The sequence below is a fragment of the Eleginops maclovinus genome, chromosome 3, assembly GCF_036324505.1.
Source record: "Eleginops maclovinus isolate JMC-PN-2008 ecotype Puerto Natales chromosome 3, JC_Emac_rtc_rv5, whole genome shotgun sequence".
Classification (NCBI taxonomy): Eukaryota; Metazoa; Chordata; class Actinopteri; order Perciformes; family Eleginopidae; genus Eleginops; species Eleginops maclovinus.
Window position 1 is genome coordinate 17771924 of NC_086351.1, and position 23055 is coordinate 17794978.

The 23055-nt window shown below is 39.7% G+C and overlaps 3 protein-coding genes across 5 annotated transcripts; 2 read left to right on the forward strand and 1 right to left on the reverse strand.

Moving 5' to 3' along the window:
- The first annotated feature begins 2137 nt into the window (after positions 1–2137).
- LOC134862327 (kelch-like protein 38) lies at positions 2138–6744 on the forward strand. The gene is made up of 5 exons (XM_063880185.1): positions 2138–2351; positions 3335–4549; positions 4759–4900; positions 5168–5273; positions 5456–6744. The coding sequence occupies exons 2-5, from the start codon at positions 3336–3338 to the stop codon at positions 5743–5745; spliced, it is 1752 nt and encodes a 583-aa protein (XP_063736255.1). The 5' UTR covers positions 2138–2351; position 3335; the 3' UTR covers positions 5746–6744.
- Positions 6745–11200: 4456 nt separating this feature from the next.
- On the forward strand, positions 11201–17857 carry fbxo32 (F-box protein 32). Its single transcript, XM_063879340.1, has 9 exons — positions 11201–11455; positions 11899–12020; positions 12313–12362; positions 12473–12565; positions 14810–14903; positions 15427–15611; positions 15721–15903; positions 16338–16481; positions 16596–17857. The coding sequence occupies exons 1-9, from the start codon at positions 11343–11345 to the stop codon at positions 16683–16685; spliced, it is 1074 nt and encodes a 357-aa protein (XP_063735410.1). The 5' UTR covers positions 11201–11342; the 3' UTR covers positions 16686–17857.
- A 333-nt stretch (positions 17858–18190) lies between these two features.
- Positions 18191–21451, reverse strand: prelid3a (PRELI domain containing 3A). 3 transcript variants are annotated; one of them, XM_063879342.1, is made up of 7 exons: positions 21082–21451; positions 20481–20649; positions 20269–20358; positions 19980–20050; positions 19748–19850; positions 19435–19511; positions 19095–19316 (listed from the first exon to the last, which is right to left on the reverse strand). In XM_063879342.1, the coding sequence occupies exons 1-6, from the start codon at positions 21111–21113 to the stop codon at positions 19440–19442; spliced, it is 537 nt and encodes a 178-aa protein (XP_063735412.1). In that variant the 5' UTR covers positions 21114–21451; the 3' UTR covers positions 19095–19316; positions 19435–19439. The 3 variants fall into 3 exon arrangements, 2 of the variants coding, with proteins under 2 accessions (XP_063735411.1, XP_063735412.1); XR_010165442.1 differs by having other exon boundaries at positions 19155–19316; positions 19626–19850; XM_063879341.1 differs by lacking the exon at positions 19435–19511 and having other exon boundaries at positions 18191–19316.
- Positions 21452–23055: the final 1604 nt, after the last annotated feature.

The following is a 23055-nucleotide window of genomic DNA, read 5'->3' on the forward strand; positions in this document are numbered from 1 at the left end:
ACTGACAAGACAAATTGACAAACTACTATAGTTCAGAACAAACCAAGAAGAAAGGGAGCCAGGAAGAAGCATACAATTGAGTAATAGAAACAGGTACCTTCCTCATTTAAACAGAAAAGGCAGGTGGTTATTGTGCTGCCTTTTAATTATTCCCTGGTGGAATAGCATTAAGTAGCACTGATGCAAAAGGCTTCATTCACTTTCACAATAATGCAATAAAAAGGCCTTAATTGAACAAACAGAGATGAAAGGAAATTATTATTATTATAGAGATGAGTGCTCTCCTTTTCCCTGTGTTTTCTAGCCTATCATGGAACATTTAAAATGAATACTACTGACAAATTGTAAAAATATAAAAAGGGCTCCACATCCAAGACAAAATAAGTTAGAGAATATAAAAGACTGCCATTCATATGAAGTCAAGCACAGAACAGGAAGTAGACTCAATGTGAACTCACTGTCCATGTTGCTTTCAAATTGTCTTTTATTTGACCATGGAGAGCAGTCTGTCCTTACACACACACACACACACACACACACACACACACACACACACACACACACACACACACACACACACACACACACACACAAAACTAATCAGTGGGATCTAAATCCCCTGGGTATCGGCTCTATTATACCATGTGCTTATGAGAAGATAGTGATTTGGTGATATGAAGACACAGGCGGGCGGCAACAGTAACGTTGCTGCATGTAAATGCTCTGCTGCACACTGTGTGCCAGTGCCTTAACTTTTAATATAAGTTGTTGCCTAAAGGCAGACATTAATGAGTCCTTCCTGCCAAGGTGAAGGAACAGAGATAGCAGACAATGTGCTTAACTTTAAAGGATGCAATCAAGGCTTTGAATATGAGAGTGTGGGCTATAAAATGACACTGCTGTCCTCTGGGCAAACAAGTTAACTGTTTGACCTCCACTAAGCATATCGATGAGATAGTTTGAATGTCAATATCACGCATGAAGGGGTATACTACAGGAGGTCCTGATTGTAAGTAAGCAGAACAACTTACTACCTTACAATTTAGTCTGTTTAGTGTGTATCTAACCTTTAAACAAACCACTGACCACACAATTAACTGGCAGGGAGTAAATTAGAAAAGAAAGCAGGCTTTGCCAAACTAACATTTTTGGACTGAACACTAGATGGTGCTCTTTGTTTTCACGACTGCTGCTAACCTCTGTCACATTTGGAGATATTGTGACTTCACCTGTCTATGGCACACTTACAAAGTTCTCCTAAAAGTGAAATGTATTCCTCATGCATGCCATCCAACAGCCTGATAAGCTGTCCACATAGAAGTAATTTATGGTCTAAGCTGCTGATTTTGTGTTGTGCAATCCACATTAAAGTTTAGTGATCGTCAAAGCTAAGGGAGCTATTTATGTCTGATTTGCCAAGCTCTGTAAACAAGTCTGAGTAAAAGAAAAACATGTCACACTGTGATGACTGAAAATGCATTGTAAATTTGTGGTTTTTGTGTAGCATTGTTATGTGCCTGAAACAATCCACAGGCTTAGAATATTTTCCAGCTTAAACAAACTGGCAATGGTTTGCGCTCCATGAAAATGTGTTTAAAATAAAAATAATAATTCTGTTTCAGGATGCATGAAAAGAACCCAGAAAAGTACAAAGAAAGGACACACCAGCAGCTGTTGTTAATGTAAAGTACATTTCTTTATGCTCAAAGGATCAAAACTAAAATATGTTTTCTTATACATATTTACTGCACTCATGGAGACTTTTTTGTGATTCAGTGGTCATGGCCAGTAGGTGATGTGGTCGCTACGTCTATGTTTCTTCTGCAGTAACCTAATCCTGTTGTTGTATCTGTGAGTCTAACCAGCAGTGTCAGCAGCCAAAGAAAATTGTGTTATCCAGTCATCACTGTTTACTGCTTAAATTACTCGGCAAAAAGAGACATAGAGTATAGAGTGAATAAGAAAGCAAGAAAAAAATAGGAGAGATGTATTATAATAGAGGAAGAGGGAAGAAAAACTGAGATAAATAGAAAGAAGATTAGTGCGGGAGTCAGATATACTGAGTCTGGTCACATGTGAGTCTGCAACCGTGTTTTCCAAAGAGAGGCTCTATTTTTAGGAGAGGAATGTACACAGTGGCCTCGTGGAAAGGATCATAACAAACAACCGGTACGCACCACGCTCCTACAAAGAGACAACCCCCTTTGGATCATACAGACACACAGCAACAACACAAGAGCAAGAAGAAAAAAGTACAGGAAAATGTCAAGGCATCAGATTTTCTGCTGAGATCTTGCTTCGAAAACACAGGGGGACACCCAGAAAAACAAATAAAGACTGAAAAGGAACAGGTAAGAGATGTATTCCAGCAAGGATTCACTACCTGCCATGAATTTTGGATGTGTTTTCTGTGTTATATGATTTTGGCATTGCTCTGAATAAATGTTACGGAAATGAAACAAAGGTTTTTTATACTTAACTTGGAAGTGAAGGTACCATTTTAAAGTGTGTACAATCATCTGTTCAAAATGATAGTTTGAATTATGTTGCTAATAAATTGTGACTCTTTCATTTGAACATTTTGCATTCATTACATTTATAATGCATGTGACAATGCGGACACCTGGATTCAAATTCATCCAGTTTAAAAGCCAAAATAAAATAAAAACTTTTTGGAGGCCTCCTAGAATCATCACTCTTCCCATGACGATGAATGAAAAATCCTGCAACAGAAATAGGTTAGACAATTAGTCTCCAACAGAATCATGGCGACCTGTAGTCCCTATTTGCAAAAAGACTATTTTCTGAATGCAGCAGCAGTGAATTGTGCACATCTGCCCAAAGGCATTACACAACAACACATTATTGGTGTGTTTTCGGTAGAGTTTCCCATGGATATTTGCAGGCTAAATGTTGGCTCATTACACAGGCATGTATTCAATCCAATTACACTAGCCTTGCTCTTTGGTAATTTGTTTGTGGAACTACCTTCTGATTTTTTTTTTAGAGGGGGGGGATAGAATCATTGAACACAATGGTCAATTCTAAAATGTCTTACGAAGGACATTTGTATTGCTGCATTAAAATGTAATCCTAAACAAAATCTAATCCAGAAATTATAATTTTATACAACATTATAAAGTCATGCTACAGTTTATTCATCTGATGGTTGACAATCATTCTTAACAGCAAGCCATCAAATGGCTTCTCAGTGAATAAACATTTAACTAAAATTCTTGAATTAGAAATTGTATTAGCTAATGTGAGAAAAAGAAGGGAAAATAACCCTGAAAACCAACTGATTTGATAATAACAACATGTTTTTTCTCCATAGCATGGACCGACCAGGAGTCAAGGTCTTCCACTACAAAGACAAGGAGCAGTCGTCCAACCTGCTCCTCCAGCTCAACAGACTGAGGCAGGAGAACATCCTGACCGATGTGTCTCTGAGTTCAGATCATGTAGAGATCCCATGTCATCGTAACGTCCTGGCCTCCAGCAGCCCCTACTTCAGGGCCATGTTCTGCCACAACTTCAAAGAGAGAGAGCAGATCAAGATTGACTTGAAAGGCATCACGTCGACCATCCTGAGCAGTATCATTGACTATGTTTACACAGGACTCATTAGTATCAGCATCGATATTGTGCTGCCTCTCATGCAAGCAGCATCCATGCTACAATATGGCCACATTTTTGAGGCTTGCTCAAGCTTCCTTCAGGAGCAACTGAGCCCTGACAACTGTTTGAGCATGATAAGACTCTCTGAGATCTTGAATTGTAACAGTTTGAGAGACAAAGCAAAGGAGATGGCCATGAAGAACTTCTCAGATGTGTCAGTATCTGAGGATCTGTGTGAACTCTCTTTACCAGAGCTCATGGGATATCTTGAAGATGATGGCCTTTGTGCGGAGGAAGAGCAGGTATTTGAGACACTTGTTTCTTGGATCCATCATGATCCCTTATCAAGGCGTGGTGCCATCAGTGACCTTTTCAAGAAAGTTCGCCTTCGCCACATCCATCCCACATACCTCTTCCAATTCATAGCCAACGACCCCCTGATCCAGTCTTCTAGCCTCTGTACTGAGCTCATTGAATCTGTGAGACGCCTGATGTTTTCTGTCAGTTCAAAATGCATTGGGGACACAGACTTCAAACCTCTCTGGGTGGCGCCGAGGCGCTATTCCTACCACGACATGATGGTGGTGGTAGGAGGGAGGAAAAACAGTGAGCAGACCTCGAGGGAGGCACTCACCTTTGATGAGAAGAGTGAGAAATGGCAGTTCCTTGCCAAGCTGCCCATTCGCTTGTACAAAGCATCCTATGTCGCCCTCCACAGTGTCTTGTACGTTATTGGAGGTCTAACCACAGACACAAAGTACAGTCAAGCCAGTACATCCGTCTACACCCTCTCCCTCAAGACCAACCAGTGGCGGACGGTAGAGCCTATGCTGGAGCCGCGCTTTGCCCACCAGAGTGTCTCCTACCTCCACTTCATCTTTGTCCTGGGCGGCCTTGGACCTGACAGTCGACTGACAGGCAGTGTGGAGAGGTGAGGTGGACAATAATTTAGCGTTGTTCCGATACATGCATTACTAATTCTTCCAATACAGCCTAAAACGCTGGATCGGGTATCGGCACATATACAAGTCTATGCACCGATCCAATATCAATTGTTATTGCAAGTTCAGGTTTTGGGACATCTTAACCATAATTATGCTCTATCAAAAACCAAACTAAATGTCTCAATAATACTTTCAGGTACAACAGTATGTTCAACCAATGGGAGTCCATGGCACCCATGCCTGAGGCTGTGTTGTACCCTGCAGTGGCTGCGACTAACCAGAGGATCTACGTGTTTGGAGGGCAGGATGCGATGCAGAACCCCGTCAGAATCATACAGGTGAGAAACAATGCTCTTCATCTATCATCTATCTATCTATCTATCTATCTATCTATCTATCTATCTATCTATCTATCTATCTATCTATCTATCTATCTATCTATCTATCTATCTATCTATCTATCTATCTATCTATCTATCTATCTATCTATCTATCTATCTATCGATAAGTTTAAAGGGACAATTGTTTCAATTCGCAATCAATCCTTGCATTACATATTATATGTAAATATCTCCTTTCGTGCCTGCTCCTCCTCCCTCTCGTAGGTCTATCATATTGCCAGGAACATGTGGTCTAAGATGGAGAACAGGACAGTGAAGAATGTATCTGCTCCTGCTGCCATTGTGGATGATAAAATATACATCATTGGAGGTAAATCATAGCATTGATAAGGAAATCAGCTAGGAAATGAATCTAGGAAAAGACAATATTCATCTGCTGTAATTCATTAGTATTGATTTTTCTTCCTGATGAATCTGGTTGTAGAAATACTTCATGGCTTTGCCTGAGCCACCCGTGCCGCCCCTCTTCAATAAATCTCTCTCTTGCCACAGGATACACTAGGAGAATGATCGCCTATGACACCAAGGCCAACAAGTTCATCAAGTGTGCCAACCTGAAGGAGAGGAGGATGCACCACTCTGCCACCGTTCTAAGCAACAAAATCTACGTTGCCGGTGGACGCCACATCAACGGCCACGATGTCATCGAGGACTTGGACAATTTTGATTGCTATGACCCAAAGACAGACATTTGGACAGCTAAGGGCACGCTTCCATATAAACTGTTTGACCATGGCTCACTGACTCTGACGCATGTCTCACAGACATGGGCAAAATCGTAGCCGTAACTATTCATTTCAAAACAGTCATTTTTAACTGTCAATCATGCAGAAAAAATACCATTTTTAGATGCAGATCTGCACTATTCCTACTTTCATGAGTGATGGACTTATTCAAAAGTCCCTGAGCCTTTAAAACAAAGCATACCTCAAGTAATCAAAAATATATATCTCACATATATATACAAGTTTTTTTTAATGAATGAGTGATTTTTACACCTAGAAATGAACTTTTCTATGACCAAGCCTCAGCCTTTGAAAACAAGCTATCCTGCACCATCAACTTGTCTGGCTTCAGAAATGGGGAAATTGTTATTTCCAGCCTGCTCTAAATCATGAGATTTAACTTGACATGTTTAAATCCAGGGACTGTGTACTGTTGTGGTGCAAGTCAAATCCGTGCTCAGCTGTTAGGTCGGAACCTGCTGCTGGGTCAGATGGATGTTTAAATCACTATTTGTTGCTTCAATGATAAAATGATGGTTAAAATGTAGTGATGTCAATGTGTTTATAATTTAGCTGTAGACTGCAATTACAGAAATGACAATATTCTGTAGTGTTTGTTTTTTTATTACTGCTGTGGAGCCATTATCTTATAATATCATAATATATTTCAACATCATCATATGCATTATCTATTGTATGTTGAAGTAATAACTGAATATGCTAGATAAATCTGTCAAGATTCAAAGGCTTTATTGTCCTATGCATAGATGCTGCAGTGAAGTTATGGCAATTAAAATCTTAGGTTCAAAGCTCCCCAACAATGCAAAATAATATGAAGTATAAAACAAATGTAAAAATAGAAATTGTGCAAAAAGAACAGAGTAGAATAAATTAATGCAGATTATGTTGCAAGACCAATGTGCAAGTAATGCAGATGAAGAAAACTATATACTGTACATGTCAGAAAGTAATAGCAAAAATGAAATGTTATTTTATGTTTTTGTACTGCTTTTGTGGTTTTTATAGATTTTCACAATAATAAAGTAAATCCATACACTTGGCCTCTGTCCATCTTTCAGTGCAGTTTGTCTTCACACTGCTTAGTCAGTTGACAGCAAATGCAATCTGAGCAGCACATTTGTCCTGTGTGTGTCATCAGTTTGACCCCGCTCATACTCCTGTATACACAGGACCTTCACATGCCCAGGCAAGTTCCTGCCATCCACACAGAAGATAATATATTAAATGTATCATTTTACAAAGAACAGCTTTAAATATTAGAAGAATAAACATGTTGAAACAGGCTCCAAAAGTTCTACTGGAAATAAATGCCAGCAGTACCCCAAGATGTCTCTGTTGGCTAACTTCTTTATAAAATCATGGAGATTGACAAGAATTGGGGACAGATTCTGTTGCTATCCAGACAGAATATCACTGATGATTTAAGGTTTATGCATCCACAATTTGAAAGGCTGGGATTCAATGACAGTTCTACAAATGACATGGATAGAAATAAAGCTTTATTTAATGTTAATTGGAAACGATCCAGGTTATTCAGATCTCTTGTAAAGTAAGGATCAACAACAGCTAAAGCAATTTCATTCTTCTATTCATCAATGACTTTAGTAAGCAAAGTCAGCTGTTTCTTATGAAGTAAACATAACGTGAGCAAGAGGTATTACACAGGACTCTGTGTGCATTTCTTTGAAACAAGAAGCGGTCACTGACTTCAGTCACTCAGTGGTAGCGAATAGAGTCTATGGGACAGTGGGTGGAGAGGGTCAGAAAAGGTGGGGGACTGGAAAAACTATAGGTGTTCTGATGTTATTTTGAGAAACAAACAAGAGGGCGAGTGGTAGACCACGTGAGGCATGTGGGGCTTTCGGTTGACACGTAAGCTGGCGGATGAGAGAGGCTTCTAGAGAGAGCAAGAGAAACGGATGAGCAGGGTTTCACAACAGAGAATCTGGGACAGTGATGAAACTTATCTAGGAGAAGCAGCAACAGGTGTGTGTGTGTGTGTGTGTGTGTGTGTGTGTGTGTGTGTGTGTGTGTGTGTGTGTGTGTGTGTGTGTGTGTGTGTGTGTGTGTGTGTGTGTGTGTGTGTGTGTTTGTGTGTGTGTGTGTGTGTGTGTGTGTGTGTGTGTGTGTGTGTGTGTGTGTGTGTGTGTGTGTGTGTGTGTGTGTGTGTTTGAGTGTGTGTGTGTGTGTGTGTGTGTGTGTGTGTGAGAGTGTGTGGGTTTCTGATCAGGATTTGGAGGGTCGAGTAGGACAGCTGTTCTGTCTGTACACAACATCACAACAAAAACAGGGATCATGGACGGAGGACAGAGACATGATTAATTACTAACCTTTTATCATTCTAATTCCATGCCTAATGCATCCTGGTCTCAACTAGAGTTACTTCCTCGTGGTTGTATCCCTTGGCCTACCAGTCAAGTTGCAGTGAAGTTTATATGTCTAATCCAAATATCAACACTTCATCATTTTATATTATTAAACATTTGTGTGAAATTATCATAATTATTATATTAATTCTTGAGGTCTAGACATTAAGGTGTTATGTAACGTCACAATGAACTTGACCTTTTTCCCATGAAAATCTAATCAGTTCATCATTGATTCAAAGTGGATGTTTGTGTCATAGAGACATAAAGATATTTAAATAGAAGTGAACGCAAATCATATTTTTCTAAACTGTTCACCATGACAACACTTACATGATCATTTTTGGCATGTATGGTGTTTATCATGGACATCATCTTGCTTTTCACAACCAAACACAGTTCAGTTGAGTCTGATGGGAAGCCAAATGATACATCGTTTTGAAAACATGAATATCTATATTATGTTTTGTAGCAGATATACATCAGATGATCTGACATTTTATTTGATAAATATAAGTTTGGCCTGATTGAGGCTTTATACTCTGGAAAGCATGAATATATGTATACTACAAACTTTCATGGTGATTCTTCTTATAGTTGTTGATGTATTTCAGTCCACACCAAATCGACATTGCCATCCACAGACGCCACTCAAACTAACATGTCTGATTCATCATTGTTTGTGATTCACAGCATAAAATAAGCTGATACTTTTCAGAGCCCTAGGATAATAGCTTCCTTCTTAGTCACCAACTAACCACACGCTTGCAGGGATTTTCATTTTGTAGTTGACCTACTCCAGGGACTTACAGCACCATATATCACTGTATACCCTCTGCAGTTCACAAAATACTTATTTTATGGGTCTTGTAAATCCACTTTTGACACACAGCAGTGTGGCTTAGCATAGTTTTCCCCAAGGGAATGAAATGCATGCAATTTGTATTCATGATTAGTATATCTAGTCATAGTGTATATGCCCCCAGATCCTTTGACATATTCTAATGGCTCGTTTTGTTGACAGATACAAACATACAGAATGAGTTCAGAGCTGTGACCTTTTACATATATCAGAGTGTTGCATTTAATACTCAGATATGAAGCAACAGATGAACCTGTTGCATAGGCTTTAGCAACATAGGATCTGTAATCAACAGTTCAGTCATGTGTGAGTGAGATCAATAAAACTGAGACTGAATTAGACTTTTGCTTGAGAAGAACCACATTAAGTTATCAACAGAGCCTATGTCAGAAACGAGTTAATTTTGAAGCACTGAATGGAAGTTGTAACTATCAGTTATAAGCTTGAGTTTTAATAACACATCATTTGGCCATCATGATCAGATTACACACACGCCATGTGTCCCAACACAAGCACTGCTTGAGCTGAAACACTGGCCTGCTGGTTCTTGGAAGGAGTGCCTATTCGTTGTGCTGCCATCTACTGACATGTTTTGCAGATTGTATAGTGTGTCGTGAATTATTAGGACCCCCTCTCACTGCCTCAATGCCGACATGTAAACATACACTTGTTCACATACAAGGATTCAGATACACACACATGCACACCGACCAATGTGACTTTTTACTGAGAATGATTACATAAAATTGTTCTTGTGCTGCAGGAATTAAGGAAGGGAACTTAAGCCCTTTAAATAAGCTCTCACATGACATCAGTGATCAATCCAAGGTGTGTTTAAGGTAAGAAATAACCAGCATTTGTATGCCTTTGTTATCATTCTTACTGTATGCTGATGACAAATCCAATAACACAATTCTTGCTGATCCTTTCCAGAGCGTCATAACTGTTTCAATGTGTCATGTGTTTAATTAAGCTGATAAAAGTTGACCCAGTGGCCTCTTTAGGCTTAGTTACACATTATCTATAAAGCCTTCATCCAAAATAAACTAAATACCCTGACCCAGTCCTCACAGATCAGTTGGTGCTGATTTGGGATGATTAAAATACAATGGTAAACCCTTTGCTGACACATGCAACTTCATACTCTAGAGGAATTCTAAGGACATGTTGATCTATTTATAATAATAGCAGGATTGACTAAGAATCAAGGGGACTTTACAGCTGCGTAACTGGGAGGCTTCATATTTACAGTTACTTAAAGGAATAGTGATAAGCCTGGGCAAAACACTTCCTGAACCATAGTTACTTTTATCAACACCTGTGCATTAGCCATTATAACTGTAGTGAGTGTTGATATAATCCTGAGGTTTGCAAATGATATGTTATATCCATACAGTGCATGGTTACATCACATACTTGGCTGAAAGTATAGAAATGTAAGCAAAGAGTAACTACCACAATGCTAAAATACTTTGTAACAACTTGATGTTCTGCATTCAAGTTTCTAGTTTAGTAACAGTACATAATATAATCAGAAAAATGTACTTACAGTATTATTATGCGAAATGACCCTTCGTCCAGGAGGCACAGCAACAGGTTTCATCTTCTTTTATTTTATCATCTACAAAATGCAAAAATGTAAACCTTATAGGAATTTCTCTTATAGTTTTATTGGGGGACATATTACAACTGTATCACTTTAATTAGCATACACAGCCTTGTATAGCTAACACCTGCGCATAGCCACATAACTCAAAGCACCTGTGTGAGTATTCAGGGCCTACCACAAAGGCACACAAAGACGCAAAACCACCAGAATACAGACAAAGTTAAAGAGGTGCAAAATGGGTATTAATATACAAAACAAAGACAACCAAAAATACAAAGTACGACTTATACATTGCTTTGAAATGTAGTGTAGTTGAAGAAAAATGTAACGTTAATGGAAAATACTGAAGTAAATGTTCAAGAAGGCTACCTTACAACTTAGGTACCGTATTTTAGTTGGCATTGATGTAGTTACTACCCATTCCTGTGAAAGTTACACAGGCTAATTGTCTCCTAAGACGTTTGAAATTTCATATTTTTTGCTTCTTATCCTTCCAAATCAATTTTCTAGATGTCGCCTGTCTCTACCCTTCCCATGACATGAGGGTTTTGTTACCTCTGTTGCTCCCCTCGGAGATTTTGCAACGCTGAAGTTGATAAACAAAGCCACGTGTTGCAGGGAAGTTTCCAAAGTGGGCGGGCCTCGTGTATTTCCGGGTTCTCAGTTGAGGATATAAGACGAGCTGCGCAATGAAAACAGTAGAACAGCAAGACACATCGCATACAAGAAAGGATACATATAAACTCAAACAGGGATTGTTTTTAAGATTTATTTTGCTCAAAGTCATCGAAGCAAGATGCCTTTCCTCGGACAGGACTGGAGGTCACCGGGTCAGAGTTGGATAAAAACCGAGGAGGGATGGAAAAAGACAACAGCAGACGAGAAAAACAACAATGTCTCCGTTGAGAGGTTGGTTCTAAAAACAACATGTCTGCTCTCCATCACAAAAGTTTTGAAATTACATAATTCTTAAACGCACCATTGCTTGTTTTAGTTATAGAAATATGGAGGAGGGTAGGAAGTCCAAACAGCATTAAGAACAAAGACAGGGTGACAAACATAGGCCTTCGTTCTGTTTGTATCCCATTAACCTCAGTGTCTTTGTTATTCTGGGCCACTGAGCTATTAATAACCTCACAACAAGTGAGTGGATTAACAAACGTCTGGTTAATGCCTACACTAACACGAAGAACCTGTCTTTAACAGAAGCTACAGTTACATTTGAATCACATGTGATATAATTGTTTTGATTGTTTTGTGTCTTCTGAACTAAAAAATGCAAGTGTTGCATATAAAGAACACTGAGACAAAATTATGCCTTTAATGAAATATGTGCCCTTGTGTTTTTTCAGCTTCTGCAAAGCCGAGGAGGAGGAGTGTTTCAACAAGGAGAACCTGCTGCTCTCTCTCAGCTACGACATGGCTGCCAAGAAGAGGAAAAAAGACCAAATGAACAAGAACACCAAGGTCCCCTGTGAGTCTCAGAGAAAGGGCCCACACTGTCTGTCTAATTGTTTTAAGGATTTTGTAATTTATGTGTAGGGAAAGGTCATGTAATATCATCATAATATACCAAAGATATTAAAAGGAGAAGCTCATGAAGATGTTATGTAACTGATAATAATGTTTATGATTAATGTACATCCTTTTATATACTCCAATTCAATATAATGACTCTGAAGCTGCATGTTATTGGTGCTGTCTGCGTGTGCATGTGTGCTTAATAAGGGAAGGCCTCTAATATAAACATTGTTGATATCTCTCAGATTTCCACAGGGAGAAGTGGATTTATGTTCATAAAGGAAGCACCAAAGAGGTAACAAACCAACTGATTTAAACTTTTCACATCTACATTGCTTGTGTAAATATGCAGATAGCTCCTGCCAAGGTTCACAATCTAATACCCTGTTAATTGAATTTTCTCAGCGCCACGGATATTGTACACTGGGAGAAGCCTTCAACCGCTTAGACTTTTGCAGCGCCATCAAGGACACGAGGAGATTCAATTACGTCGTCAGAGTGAGTCCTCGTTTCTTTTCTTCTGTGTATTTCTGTTTTTTTCCTTTGTGATAGTCATTTGCAGGGAAGATGTTAAGGTTAGGAGGGGGTGTAGGCTTCTGCTGGGCTCTTATCAATGCTCTGCAGACAAGAGTCTCTAATGGGTATGACACCCAGGGAGTGTATATGTGTGTTAGTTGTAGGGCAAAAGTGTGACATAGTATGACATTTGTCTGTAATATGATCACTTAAGCCATTTGGCATCCTTAAATAGAATTAAGGAAACACTTTATTTAGAATGAATCCCTATTTGCATTTAATTTGATCCATTAGAGGTAGGAATGGACATCAACATTCATTATATCATTAACAATAAGGTAATTGCATCATGGGATGTCAATAGAAAAGCCCTTAGAGTTGAATTTGGAGCTTTTCACCTCCACCTCATCAAAGTGTCACCACACTGAACCAAACACCGTCTCTCCCACATGTGGTCCCATGTGAGTGGAGAGCATGTGGTTGTGTTTTCCCCTGCTGGTGGAGGTGGTGTTGGGGGGGGTGATAGCTGTGCAGTGAGGTGCAACCACCCGACAGGGGTTTATGAAACCAGACCCGGTGGTTGTCAGGTGATTCAGACCCACAAACACAGTCGTCCAGATCTAGGCTCCTACGGTTTGTTACTTTCTTCACTTATCAGATGCCACAGCCTTCAGTTCAACTTCTGTCTCTTTTTATATTCAAATTTCTGCTAAATGAATGTGATGGGATGTACCAATTCCAGCTTGTTTGAGGCGAGAAATACCAATTTTCCATTTTGACAGGACAGTGCAAGGGAATCATGTTATCTACAGCCATCAAGTGTAGAGTATCTGCCTTATAACATTCCCAAGATATCAACATATAAAATAAGTTGTCATTCAACAAGGGATCCAAGTTTTTCACAGTAAAGTTTTCCATTAGTTTTTCTGTCTGCTAAAGCTTTGGATTGACCTTTTTGCCGCAGGTTCAGGCTTATAAGAGCAGTGCACTGCCCAAATAACAATACGGCTGTGTAACACTAGCGGCCAGTCTGGACACTGTGTCCTAGGTCACTGCTCTTCACTGGTTGTGTCTGATGGCATTTGTGGGTTCGTTTAACTACGTCTCAGTTACACAGATCAGGTTCTTCCACAAAGATACAATAAGAGCTCTTCTCTTTTCCCAGGAGGTTATTTCAAGGAGAAAGAAACCTTAAAATGATCGTGTTATAGCCGTTATATCAGAAAAGATACTGATGCTGCTGCGTCCTTGGAAAAGTATGAGCCACACGCCAAGCTGTGAAGTGCAGTTCAGTGAACAGCCAGGGCTAAAAGTAGATACGGAAATGCACATTGTTCTGCCCGGCTGCTCTACAAAGAGAGGAGCACTCAATGAACTGCTAAAAGGAGAAGGGCACGGGATTAGGTTTTAGGAATGGGGCTGGAAAGAATGGGGGGGAAAAAAGCGTTAGCGTGAAATGAGCGAAAAAGCTTAAAATTGGTTGAAACTGACAGGTTTGGATGAAGGAACAAAGTAATGTAGTTCCAAGATGGGAATTAAGAAGATTTTAGTTTTGAAAAACGCGATTAGAAAAGTTTGTGCTACCTCTCATTAGCCTGCTAGCACTGCTCCTCTCCATTTCACCCAAAAGCCCCTCACAATATGTTGATGTTGATATGCTGACAAATGTTCCAGTGAGAATTGAGCAAGGGGGAACTTTAGTTTCTCCATGACGTCACATCGTCTGTGACATGCCAGACATGCCACCCTGGAACCCAATATTGTCTGCTAGCCAACAGCAACAAACACACACACACACACACACACACACACACACACACACACACACACACACACACACACACACACACACACACGGGGGTGCAGACACACACTGTCAAATGAATCAGCTAATTCACATGACAGAAGGATCAGGAGTCAAATGATTAAAGCTCGTTTGCTGAGGCTGATGTTGTTGACAGCCCGGGCTGTTGTCCAACACCTTTTCCAGTAGACTCTGATACAAAGTGATCTGAGCCAAGAATCCTGTTGGAGCCTGCTTCACTTGAGAATAATGACCAGGTGGAGCAGCTCCATATTTGTTTTAGACAGCCATTATTGTCACAAGTCCAAGTGCTTTTGTGAGAATGCAGCATAACAAACATTAAGTAATGAGGCAAAGGAACAGAGAGTCTTGCAGCTGACAAGTTGAAATTTATGTTGTGTTTCTTTCTTTCTCTGCTCTAGCTACTGGAGCTTATCGCCAAGTCCAAGCTGCCCTCGCTCAGCGGAGTGGCGCAGAAAAACTACATGAATATTCTGGAGAGAGTGGTTCAGAAAGGTGAGCCTCTACCCTCTTGTGCTTTTTACAATAACTCAACTGTTTTTCTCTTCTTGTTTGTTTTGAGGGGTTTAATTTCCTGCTGTTAAAAATAACAATTCTTCCTACATAAGTCCGCCAGTTTTTTGATCAAATATACACAGAAGGACCTTCTTGCTGTCTTGGTTGAACTCAGAAGTGAGGAAATGAGCATGACGACCTGTAAAGAAGGCAGAGGAGTGAATTTTGTGCCTTAATGGCGGAGTGAAAAACACTGACAGTCACCAGGCGCCTCAGTATAAACTAAAGGTTCCCTCTGCTAAACAGAGATTCAGCTTGTTTAGGTGTCGTTCTGAAAACTTTTGGCCAAATATTATAAACGCCACAAGACAAGAGTGCAACCACTTTCAAAACATTTGCTTTAATGACGTGCTTTTTGATGACTCACAATAAATATTTCATTTCTTGGTAGCTTCTTCTAGCTGTAACACTTGCGTTATTAAGCTAATAAATTAGGTAAAGTATATTCTGATATCCTCCTCAGTTCTGGATGACCAGCAGAACGTCCGTCCCATCAAGGAGCTGCTGCAGATGCTCTACATCTCGCTGTGTGGTCTCGTCCAGGACATGGGCAAATCCGTCCTGGTGGGGAACATCAATACATGGCTGCACCGCATGGAGAAGATCCTGCAGTGGCAGCAGCAGCTCGACAACATCCAGATCAACAGGGTAAAAAATACATGCACAGAAACCCAATTCTCTTATAATAAATTATCAATGGAACTCCAGCCTTAAACTTAAGTATATTCACTTCTTTTGTTCCTCCTGTTTCCTGCAGCCCACATCTACAGGCATGAGTCTGACCGACCTGCCAGTCAGTCTGCAGCTGAACATCATGCAGCGTCTGACGGACGGTAGGGACCTGGTCAGCCTGGGTCAGGTGTGCCCCGAGCTGGGGCCCCTCACAGAGGACCGGCTGCTGTGGAAGAGACTCTGCCAGTACCACTTCACAGACAGACAGGTATGTAAGAATTAATAGGTGCATCTAAATTTAATTAAAATGAGAATGCAGTTTCAGATAACCTCCAGGTTACATACCTGACACTGTAAATCACATTAAAATGACTCAGGCATCCCAAATAATTTGCTGCAGTAAAACAGGAGACTGATCTTGAATACTGACACTGCAGTAACCTTTTAGAAATGACCAAAAGCATGCACAGTCTCAGGCTTTACTCTCAAGTACAGTAGGTTACAGTGAAGCTACTTGAAGTTAGAGTGCTTTAAATTTAACTCTACTGGTGTAAAGCTCCATCTTTGAGCAGTTTCTCTTTGCATTTGCAGTGAATTGGCATTCAAAATACATTCTCAAGAAAGCTGACATTTAAAGCAGATATTTCAAAATATTTTTGTCTCCTTGGGTCGTGTCTTAAAGTGTGTTTACTTCTTCTTTAGATCCGAAAGCGCCTCATGGTGTCGGACAAAGGTCAGCTGGAGTGGAAGAAGATGTACTTTAAGCTGAGCCGCTGCTATCCTCACAGAGAGGAGTACATTGACACCCTGCACTTCTGCTCACACTGCCACATCCTTTTCTGGAAGGTAGTATTTATTTCTATTTTGCATTTGATCAAAGCTGATGTACAACAAAATATCACCTGTGAACTAAATAAATAAACCTGTGTTAGATTGATCGTGTTTTTTTTCTTTTTCTAGGATACAAACCATCCCTGCACTGCCAACAACCCTGAGAGTTGCACCATGGCCCTCTCCCCTCAAGGCTTAATCAACCTTTTCAACTTCTGATCCCTCCCCCCAGAATCCAGATGAACTGACTGTATATACTGCACATAAAAATGTACAATTTTGTTTTTGTTTTATAGAACAATTAATTCCTGGATGTGTATTTTGTTGAGGCATGCTGGAAGGGCCTCAGGCAGTGGGACAGTTTTGCAATGGAGCTTTTTATTTTTTGGAAAGAGTGCAGACCTCTGGGAGAGTTCCAGTTGAAAGCGAATGAATGTGACGGACAGGAATTGAGATGTAACAGTGGGCCTGTGGATGGAGCATAAAGGGAACACTTTGCTGTCAGAGTTTAGTATTAGTTTAATGTGCTTTTTTCAAAGGACACCTCCAAAGTAAACGCACCTCTTGACCTTGGATGTGTGCACTTGTTTTTCCCAACTTTGGGAATTTGTTTTTATTTTATTTTTGGTTTTCAAACCTTGAAATGTTCGAACACAGGGAGTGAGATTATTCAAACCTGTTTTGAAATGTGTTTAATATTTTACCAGTCCTGCTTACATGGGAAGATGCAATGCGTTTGAGGAAGTTTGCAATAATGTTCTGTCTGGCACTGGGACGTAGAGACGTCCAGTAAATCTTGAGTTGTTGCAGTAAGAGATATTAAGCATGGGAGTCCGTTATTGATCATTAGACTGATGATTTTATGATATGTTGACACACCACATTTTCTATTTAAATGCTGTTGTTGTTTTTCACTTTTATAACGATTTGATATGACTTTATTTTTTATTGTGTGTTCATTTTCTCCTGTGAATGCTATAGCAACAGCGCCTGAGTGCAGTAATACCAAGATTATAACCGTAGTCAGTATGACGATGGCATGTGCCTTATCATGAAACTTGAAACCGGTACAGCTATTTTTCACATCCTGATGCTTTTTTTTTTTGTATCCATTAGCAATAAATGTCTCATTTACAGAAGTATTTTAAGTTGGCTGTCTGAAGCAACTTACTTTTCTGTCTCCCGCATGTTTCCTTTTTTCTTAAAAACACTCTTACTTATTGACTTATTAATAGAGATTCTTGCAAGGAATTAGCATGAAGGTGCAATTGTTTTACCCAGACTTTTCCTCACTACTTCCTCATTACTGCTCCAGTGAGGAATAATGTACATGCTATGCAATGTGTTCTCTTTATGTTCTGTTGAATAAATAAAAGAAGAAAATAATCTTACCTCTGCCATCACCTACATTTCACATCTTAACATGATATTTCTGAGCCAACACTAAAGTACTTTTCTGGACAATTTGTTTCTATAATGTAAAATGTACACAAGCTTTTGTATAGAGGTCTGTCTTGTAGCCTGTTGCTGACAGCTAGAATGTGCCCTCTATTGGACAAATGATGAACTGCAAAGTAGTAGTAAAACAAATGATTGTGATCGGATAAACTTATAAAAGATATGTCACTTATTACAAACTACCTTAAAAATCTTACGAATCTCCATTGTCTTTAAGGCAACAAAAAAACATGTCATTTTCTTAAACAACTGTTTTAATTGTTTCATCAGGACAACAGTTGAAGTTAAAACAAAATGTAAAAAGCAAATTAAAACTTTTAGCATGACAGTATAAACAATATAACAATTCAGTGCTTGTTACATGTCTGTTAAGATAAATAGTACATATACAAATATTATGATGATTATTTTTATATAACAAAGAAATAAGGTTTAGCACAAAAGACATTTGTATTAGTGTGCGTTTCCGCAGCATTGCACATACAGTACTGCTCCTCGGAGGGGGTGTAGTTAGGTAGCTTTAAAAGTGTGTCTGACTGGCAAAGGCATACAAAAGACAGCTGGAAAAACAATAATAAAGCTGAACACGTCATGCGCACATTCCTCAATCAAATCTGCTGGTTTAAGGCAATTTGCCCAGAATATTAACAACAAAAAGGTATTGTTGCTTTGACAGCAGATAAAGAAGGCAATGTTAATAATACATTCCTGTATTTTACCCATCACTTCTTAGCTGCATTAGCAGATGTAAAGCTTGCTACCTAGCTAATATCATTCTATCTTTAATAATCCATCTCCTCTTTTAATGCTCCTATCATGCAAACATATCATCTACAGTTTTGCCTCTTGGAACACAAAAAGCTTTCAGATTTGAACTCCATCTATAGTCGCCAGTGTTGGACATAAAGAAGAACATTGTTTCAAATAAAAGTTATGAAGTTTGTTGCATATTGTCAGTGCACTATTACTCTTTTATCTAAAATAAGTCCATCTCTTCTAAAATATGATGAAGATATGACATGAGAGCAAAGAAAATGTGGGGTCAGAATATTATAATCCAACCAATAAAAGTCTAAGTTTAAGAGGCCCTTGAATTTTAAACCTTATGTTTTTTCAGCAGTAAGGAAAATGGTCCTGTATTCCTCTCTTGCCTTGATTTGAATAGCTGTTGATGGTTTTGAGTTTGCATTGAGACACGCCTGCCAGACTTTGACCCACAACCCTTAATTCCAGCTCTAAAAACCATTCATCTTTGGCAACATTACACCTTCTATCTGAGCTCCCACTGCATGGCAGTATAAGTACCAACTGCAGAGGGTCCCGACGTGCTGAGAATCCCCCTGCTTTATGAGGTGTAGCGGGGAAAGTACTCGGCACTGCAGAACTGCTGTCCTGTGTAAGCAAATGGGAGAAATATATGACACTTGTTTATATTTTTGTAGATTTAAGAGAGTATAAAAGAGTGCCATGCTTGTAATAATCTGCTAAGAAAAGCCAGGAGAAGAGTTACCAGAGTTAGTAAATGTCACAGAGAGGCACGTTCTCTCTTTCAGAGTTCTTAATAATCCACTCAATAGCATCCCAACCCTACAGATCCACACAGAGAGACAGCAGGTTAAAGAAGAGACGGATAGACAGATTTCTTTTAAACTTTAAACTGCAAGTTCAGAAAACTTGCATTGGAACTGGAGAAAAACTTACAGAGACAGAAAAGTCCCAGTTAGAAGGCATGCAAAGAAATCACCAGTGATATCTGTTTAACGCATCCAAGTTCAGACATGCAAGATTTAATAAGTGAAAAATGGAAATCTACTTTTTGGTACCTTCATGGCATTAGCTGACATTCTCATTGCCATCATCCCCTCTAGGTAACTACCTAGACTCACTCCCTTGACTGTGATGATGGCCTCCTGGGTCAGGATGGTACTGAGGAGGTGGCAGACAGACAGAGAGTAAGATATTTATTGTAAGACATGAAAGACTGAAATAACACTGTGTACCTGCAAGAACACAATGTCTCTGAAACTAGAAGAGAATAGCTAACTATGTACTTACACGTCAGGGTTGTCTGGGTGTGGGCTGTAAAGAAGCCTCTCATCCACTGAAATCAGGTTGGTGAGAGTAATCTAGAGGATAAGTATATTTCTCTAATTATGGTATATTTACATGGAATAGTATGATGAATAAAAAATGCACACTATTGATTATGAAGTAGCCATTGCAATGTACCACACAGTATCTCTGAGTAATATATGAATAGTAGTGAATCAAACTACAGTGTATTATGATGTACAGTGTGTGATTCCAGTTTTTCCAACATTTTATGCTGCAAGTATAAACTTACATTTGTTGAGCACAGCTCCATCTTCTTCTTCTCTGGGTCCACTATAGAGTGTTCCTGCACATACGTCTGTGTATGGTTGGTTCCCAGTATCTATAAACACAATAATACAAGTCACTTAACATGTCATTGTGTTGTGTACATTTATGCCCCTGTCTGCCTCTGACTGTATGCTTCTATCTAAACATCTCAATGTGTGTGTAGTGGTGACTGACCGCTCGCACGATGCCCGGGAGGCCCCACTCTGTGCTGAGGAGTCTGTGGCTGTGCAGGCGTCCCTCTTTATCCAGACTGCGGTCCAGGACGTCCACCCCCACCACGTTAGGATTCATGGGGTTTGGGTACTTCCTCATGGCAGCCTTGATCACCGTCTCCCAGGGGTAACTGCGCACAAAACAGTACAAATAGCATGAAGAGGGAAAAACTATAGATATTTATACTTTATATAAATGACCCCTATTGGCTGCAAGTTGCTGGCTATCTTTTGATAAACAGACATGGTTGACTATGGTATGTGTTTTATAATCTCATTATTGAATCACTTGTGCAAAAAAAAAAAAAAAAACCTCCAACTCCTGAGCCAAATCACTAGGCTGTGATTTGTGTTGAATCTGACGATAAAAGCTCAAAGTTTGTCAACATCACTCAAAGGCCTATGATGAAGAGCAGGTGGAATGTACTGACCAGGATCATACAGATGTCTGATTAAATTCAGATTAAATATAAAATTGTTAAATATGAATAAAGGTCCCATCAACCTAGCCCACATGACAGACCATCCCATTCGGCTATGAATATTCTGAACAATAAACTAACCTGAAAACATGTTCCGTGCTCCAAATCTTCATCTTTCAAAAGTCTTGGCCTTATTGCTGAGAATCCCTCCGTGGTCCAAAAGTACATTTCACCGGACCATTTTCACATGAAACACTAATGCTTTTCCAGAAATAAGACAGATATAGTAGGGCCTATGAAAAGAGATCCCGACCATCAATGAGGTGAGTCCGGGCTACGCATGTCGGCGTCTCCTCGCATATCAACCTGGCGTAAAGACTGCACACTGCACTGTGCTGATCCCTGAGTTACAGGAGAAACCGGCAGGAAGGGTGTAATTTATAGATTAAAAATAACAGCTAATACCGCAAAGAACAAGAGGAAAGCCGGTGCATCAGACAAGATACCAAATGTCAAGACACACAGAGTGCGATACGGGCTTCTGCTCAGGTATTTCAAAATAAAAGCCCGCACTTTTGTTAAACCAACATCTGTGCATTGCTAGGCAACAGGGTCCTTGTGAACTTCCCTTTCAGTTGATGTCACAAAATCATTGCAACAGTTTGTGAAATGGTACTGTATGAGCAGTGATGGGCAAGTTAGTTCCAAAATGTAATACAGTACATATGACTTATTGCTGTCTTTTTAAAGTAATAAGTTGCATTACGTTACTGTCTCTGAAATGTAATGCGTTACACTACTTTTGCGTTACTTTGAGCAAAAATAACCGCAAAAGTAGGGCTTTAAATGCTTAAATATAGTTTATTGCAGCTAATTAATTAAAGCTATCTATGACAGTATGCTGAAATTAAACGTATGCTCCGTTTACCTTGGCTAAATAATATTTGATACCGGTAACATTACGTCTCTGTGTGTTATCAATAACATGTTAGTGGAGCCTCTGCACGGCCCTGTAACCTGCTGTATATGATCGAGTCTCTTTAGCAATGTTAGCTCACCTGATCAGGTGTGTTGACGGGGATTTGGCTGACAAGCTTTCTAAAAGCCGGCGATTCCACAGAGGACAGAGGCTGCATATCTTCAACGAGTCTCTGAACTTCTCGGGGTTCAACCAGCATAGCAGACCGAGAGAGAAAGTTACCTTCTGTTGCTTTGGCCTGCACACACTGTGTTTTTCTTCTATCTGAGCCTGCAGCTCTGCATTGTGAGCCTGCAGCTCTCCATTCCGAGCCTGCCTGCATTGTGAGCCTGCAGCTCTGCATTGTGAGCCTGCAGCTCTCCATTCCGAGCCTGCAGCTCTCAATCGCGAATCTGTTTCTGCAGCCCTCTTAACCAATAGTAAACAGACGTACTGAGTAACTGTTCTACCCGCACAGTTGGTCCTCTGGTGTCGGAATCTCTCGCGATGTTTGTGATTATTTAAAAACAAAACACCACATCATTTCGGGTTAAAATATGTTGAACTGCGTTACTGAGAATTGTAACGGGTATTATATTACCCACATTTCAGAAGTAATGCCTTATATTACCAGGCTTGGGGAGTAACGGAATACATGAAACAGCGTTACGTAATTAGGATACAAAAAAAGGTAACTGTATTCCCTTACAGTTACAGAAAAAAAGACGTAATCAGATTACCGATACATTTTGAAAAAATAGGGATTGGTAGCAGGATTACAATGGTAAAATATATTAAAGAATAAAGAATGATATGACGATGCACACGCGCGCACATTCACGAGTCTCACAACACCACTCTGGTCATCATGGCAAGTCGTAGGAATGCATTTACTGGTTGGAAATTTCGCGATAACTTTGTTTTCAAAGGAGAAAGGGGAAACAATAGTGCAGTGCAGTGCAAGCTGTGCCTTCCAGCTGTAAATTACTGTCGTTGTCCAAGGAGTCGACATCAAATTTGAAGAAACATTTACAGGTAAGACCAACCGTTAAAGTTAGCTACACAGAAATCCAGTTAGCTAAAGTTAACGTTAGTTAGCTACATTTACTTTATATGTATCATTCCCGATATTAATCTGACAAAAGATAATCGTATCA